The sequence below is a fragment of the Austrofundulus limnaeus genome, unplaced genomic scaffold, assembly GCF_001266775.1.
Source record: "Austrofundulus limnaeus strain Quisiro unplaced genomic scaffold, Austrofundulus_limnaeus-1.0 Scaffold30, whole genome shotgun sequence".
Taxonomy (NCBI): Eukaryota; Metazoa; Chordata; class Actinopteri; order Cyprinodontiformes; family Rivulidae; genus Austrofundulus; species Austrofundulus limnaeus.
This window is the reverse complement of record NW_013952432.1, coordinates 693,696-699,258: the sequence shown is the minus strand read 5'-3', so window position 1 is coordinate 699,258 and position 5,563 is coordinate 693,696. Positions and strand designations below refer to the sequence as shown.

The following is a 5,563-nucleotide window of genomic DNA, read 5'->3' as shown; positions in this document are numbered from 1 at the left end:
GTACCTCAGGTTTACGGAGGCTACGTGACCAGCTTGTTGCTCAGAGGTGAAGAGTCTCCTATAAAATGTGGCGCCATCCTCTCACCCATCACTGACTTTGAATTATACGGTAAGACTTGTTTTTTTTTTTTTTTTTTTTTTTTTTTTTTTTTGTTTTATTTTGTTTATCTGTACCTTTAAATGTAGAAAATGTTAGTGTCTGCTGTGTGTGGTGAACAAATACGGTAACTCAACACAATCATTCAAGGTCAGGCAGAGCTGTCAGAATGTATTGAAAAGAAAAGAGAAAGACAGATTGCAGATCTCGCACCTTTACTCCTTTCACRGGAGTTCTTTCACTGACTGCGTTACGCACATCTGTGCTCCGAGAGGCAAAATAAAACCTATCAGAGCGCCGGCGTGGCTGCATACGGAACCCAATCAAACACAGCCCTCACCTCAGCTACCCAGGAAAATTTGACGTGCGATATGTGGAGTTGTTGGGGGGGGGGGGGTATGGGAGGAGGAAAGGTGCTATTTTAGCTGCTGAAGCAACAAGTCGGGGAAACGGAAAATTAAAGAGGGGCTGGGTGTCGAGGTGTGACCAGCGATTCATCTGTTTGATTTTTCTCGCTTTGCCRGAGGGCATGGGAGACTTGTGAGACACTGTGTACGCCTGGAATCGGAAATGAGGAGCATTTGCAAACCACCTCAAGTCTAGAAAATATGCAGATGGTTGAATATATATTTTAATATGCATACAAAACTCATTCACAGTGCCCAGGAAACATGAGCAGCATTATTGTCAGTGTTGTTGTTTTGGAGATTCTGTTTGATTAAATGTCGCAGTAAAATATCAACTGAAACTTTTTGGGCTTTGCAGCCTCTGCTTTTTCTGAGAGATAYCTTGGGCTGCCTAAACCAGATCCAACAGCATACACGGTAGGATTTTATTGYATTTTGTACCTGACATTGTGGGAATTACTGAAGTTGTAATTTCATTCTGTTTGTGTCTTTAGAAGGCAAATTTAGCTTACAGAGCATCTCGATTTATGGATAAGAAATTCCTTATTATCCACCCAACAGCGGATGGTATGTCACAAAACTTTAAATTCTAATAAATAAATAAAAGAGAACACTCTAACCTTACCCTTTTTTTATCCGTTTCCCTAGAAAAAGTTCATTTTCAACATACAGCAAAGTTCATCTCCCAGCTCATTAGTGAAAAGGCCAACTACACCTTACAGGTTTGTGGTTTTCCTTTTTTTTTAACTGCTGTTTGGGTTTTCTTCCAGATTTTGACAGCTCTCTGATCCCTTACATAGTTTCACTGCAGACAGAAAACAAGCTGTTTCCAATCTCTGCACTTCACATCATGAATAATAAGATCTCCTGAAGGCATAAAACATTATTACACAGAGGATAAAAAAAATCAAATCTTATCACTGATTAAATAGGTGAGTTTAACTGAAATCTCCACCAATCAGAGAATGAATTTATTCTGAGTCTGTGCTTTTACACTTTTGTCTAAAGCAAAAGCCTTTTGGGTAGGTTTAGTATTGAGGATCACATACTCACTTTAATATAGTTGCTCCTGTTATATGCATAAAGGTAAATAACAATGTCTAAGCGTGCTTTCCTCACATGATCACACATGCTTTAAAACAATTAAGTAGTAGATTGTTTGTTTAAAAAGACTAATATTATAAAATTATTAATATCAACACTTTACCAAGGGGTACTACTGGTCTTCAAAATCCCACCAGTGTCATGTGCACCAACAGTAGGATTGCAAACATGATCTGACCCAGTTTTCACAAATATACTTGACACAAAGAGCAAGGAAATTTGTTTGGTAGATTATTTCTTTGTTGTAACAATGCTTCTTGGCAATAAATCTTATACTGTTGGAAAGCCTTTTAAATTTCCTTTAAAATAGTGCCACGTTTGTAAGGAACATGCATTTGAGGGATGAGCAGCAGAGCTGAGTTGTGGGTTGGGCACGTTCAAAATCTGCCAAATCTTCTCCGCCAAACAGCTTGTTTGGCTGCTGCCATTGACACTTGTTTTGAGCTTCTGGTACCCCCAGGTGCTGCCAGTCAGGCGCCTGGTATAAGTTTTATTACCAAGAAAGAAATWATTTACCAAACACACATTTCCTTAYGATATGTCCCTGAAAATCCCCAAGGGCTATAAATTAAAATGAAAAAACTTGAACTTTATTTTTTTTGCAAAAGACAGACTTGGAAAAAGTTGTTGCAAACACAAACTTGCATTTTTGTATTCTTTGCATCTCAGATCTACCCAGATGAAGGCCACTTTATTCGCAGTGAAGCAACACGGCAGCACCTGAGTCAGTCCCTGGTGAACTTCTTCGAAGAGTGCTTCAGGCTACCAGAAAGAGTGTTTGARGAGGATATGGAAGAGGAGGTTGAAGACGAGGGTTAGGCTGTTCTCGTGAAGCCCGCGTGCCCTGCCCTGCATCGTCCCCATTTGTTTGGTCATCGGCAAACCTTCCGTCGTGTATCCGTGCTCGAGCACAACCAAGGTGTCCATTTTGTGCAACCCCCTGCTCATGTGCTTCAGTTTCKCTTGCCATGTCCAACAACTGCCTTTCTGACAGACGATGGATCTGCCATGACATGTRCCCTCATCCTTATACTCCGAGTTGGACTTCTAAAGGTCCTGAAGAGAGCCCACAATGACTGGTGATCTAACATGATGTTTTGGAACAAACGGACAGTCTCCTACACAGCAGGATGGACCTGCTCTCTAAAAACAGTGGAGAGGAAGCGTCAGCTTTCACAGACATCCCAGCTGTGAGGAGGAAAAGAACACATTGTAGCACATGACTTGTGGGCTTGTAAGATATAAAAAAAAATCAGAACCCTGTTAAAAACACTTGGCAGTGTTCACTGGGGGGTCTGGAAGTGTGCAGATGCAGGAAACGTTGCTATTTTTAAAGTTGCGATGAACTTTTCTTGTTGGACTGTGGCTGTGTCTGTTGTCCCAACAATATGTAAAATAGCACACCGGTTTTCACCCAACTATTACAGAAACATTTTCTTTTAGAGATATTCTTTGCCTCAGTGCTGACTATTTTTAATCTTGTAATTTCTTYGTGTGTTTCAGTGATGCTGACAAGTTTTCTCTGATTTAAATCCAAACAACAGTTTATCATTAATTCAAGACRTTTTTTTTATGTTCTGCTACAATCCAACATTGTTTAAAAAAATCATGAGCATTTTTATGTTTCTTTTATTCGCCGTGCCTTAATTTGTTAGATTACATCCAGCTGCATTTATCAACTACAAAATAGCAAACTTCCACTGGAAACTGAGAACACCCAATTATAAAATCTCCGTTTAGTAGCCTTATCTCAAGATAGTAAGTTTATCATCTCACAGTTTAAAAGTACTTAGTTACTTGATGCAGTGGCAATAGTCGCTCTGTGGTAAATTCTTTGGAGTTAAAAGATATAAAGATGTTTTGTCAGGATGCACAGATGGCTTTTGAACAACTRTAGTTTAAAACGGCTGCCTTCTGAAGGTAAAGTCAGCCTTTGAGAAGCAAAGTGCTGGAGGACAAAAGTCAGCCACAGATATTTGATCAATTATTTGTTTTTACCAAAAATCATCATTACCCTAAAGCTGAAAATTGATAAGTTCAAATAAAATTCATTTTTGCAGATCTTGTCAAGTCCAAGACAAATGAAGCTGTTTTGTCAAAGGGGTTCATTCTTGTAAAAATTGGATTATTTCTCAAGACAACTTAACTACCCTTTGATTGTTGGGAAAAAAAAAAGCTATTTCATACCAAGATGAACTTTAAACTTTTGCTCTTAAGGTTGGCTTAGTAATTTAGTCAAAATAGTTTTTTTGGCTTTTATAGATAATAAAGTGATGATAGCCATTTTGTGAAACACGCCTATTTAGTTTCTCATCAACAACTAAATGCAAAACAAAAACCTGACMTGTAGATTGCTTAGCTTCAGGAAGCTGATAACCTGGCTAGCTTTTTGACACTCAGAGCATGTTTTTTTTTTAAATCCAAACAAAAACAAGGCTATGTACTTTTGTGTTAAGACGTAAAATCCTGTTGAAGTACCAGCATCCCGAAGGTGATGGTAAATGTTTTTAAACCCTTTTGACGTGGGCACATKACCTGTTCAGCCCTTCTAGTTTTATGCTAATATATTTAAGAAGTGCATTTATTTGTTTACAAGAAATCATGTCTATTTATTGTAACATCTTAGAATTTTTAGTTTTTATATTTTAAATGTGATCACAAATTACACAGGCATTTTTTTTTTCATTTATTCAGAAACTATTTGCAGTTTTGCAAAGTAACAATTGCTATTGCCAAGAACTGTTCAAAAAGACAAACATAAAAGCCAAAATGTAAGTGATCTGTGCTGAAAGACTGAAAAAGAGGAAATATTAATTTTAAAAAAGTGTGATGTAACTACTCCCTAGTATGAAATGTAATAAATAAATACATAAATGTGAGGTCAAACAAGAGGAACCATTGGGTTTTCTGAAAAATTAAGCAGAAAGAAAAAGTCACAAGTGAATAATTCAAAAGGCACATTTATTTTCTTTATTTTCAATTCACTTGACAATCTATGTTGCATTTCAGTGCATGTTCAGGCATTCTTTGCTGCCCTTTCCCCTACAACTCAGCTCAACATGGTTATTTTTGACATCTTGAATGTTTCTTACTGGACTGCATAAAAAAAATAAGATTTCCAGTAGTAATGTGATTGGAATCACAGTCTCGTCAGCTTGTTGTGTAAATGTTATTCCAATATAATTTTCTTCTCAAGAGACAAACCAATGTTACCAGAGTGTTATTTGTGCATAACATATTTTGGAAGTTACATTTGATTGTTCATTTTTGTTCTCCTGTTCTTGTTGTTGACTTACTTGAACGTGGACTTTATAAATGCCAAGAGAAACAACCCTTCTTTCTAAAGGTGGAAGACTTTTTTCCCCCCAAGATGTAATATTTGTTATCCAAAGCATAAAAGGAGAATAATGGCAGATTGTGGCATGAAAGTACGTGTTAGAATTAAAGAAGTAGATATTTTATCAGGCATTGTCTTTTCTTCAACTCCATGGATTGTTGATCTTTAAGCATCAAAACTACTGGAACGTGTTGAAATATTTCTATATAGTTAGGTGTTTAAGAAGTAACCTACAGCAGTATTTCCCAAAGTTGGGGTCAGGACCCAAAGTGGGGTCCTGAAACATCAAGGTGGGGTCCTGAAAAGATTTTCTGAATTAATTACATTTTTGCCTTAATTGTTACAAATGAGTGAGGTTAGTATATTCAAAATGGATAAATGTAGTATAAGAATATTGTTACTATGCCCATGTTTTGTTGACCTGATACAAATGTTTATCATCCAAAAATAGTTGGGAGCACAGGTCTCTGCCATTGTTATTTTGTGGGTCAAAAGTTGATAAGTTTGGGAACCACTGTACTTTGGTTCCCAAAGTTGGGCTTGGAATCCAATTATGGGTCATGAAGCACCTTGGATAATCTCCAGAAATCAATTTAAAGGGTAATAAAATAATTGCTG

General features: G+C 37.2%; 1 protein-coding gene across 5 annotated transcripts in view; it reads left to right on the top strand.

Moving 5' to 3' along the window:
* LOC106515527 (dipeptidyl aminopeptidase-like protein 6) overlaps positions 1 to 5,069 on the top strand; it is a 251,853-nt gene extending 246,784 nt beyond the window's left edge. For all 5 annotated transcript variants that reach the window (XM_014005367.1, XM_014005368.1, XM_014005365.1 and 2 more), the window contains 5 exons: positions 10 to 109; positions 863 to 921; positions 999 to 1,071; positions 1,153 to 1,226; positions 2,278 to 5,069. In XM_014005367.1, the coding sequence (XP_013860821.1) occupies positions 10 to 109; positions 863 to 921; positions 999 to 1,071; positions 1,153 to 1,226; positions 2,278 to 2,427 (456 nt within the window). In that variant the 3' untranslated portion in view covers positions 2,428 to 5,069. The remainder of the gene's footprint in view (positions 1 to 9; positions 110 to 862; positions 922 to 998; positions 1,072 to 1,152; positions 1,227 to 2,277) is intronic.
* The last annotated feature ends 494 nt before the right edge of the window (positions 5,070 to 5,563 follow it).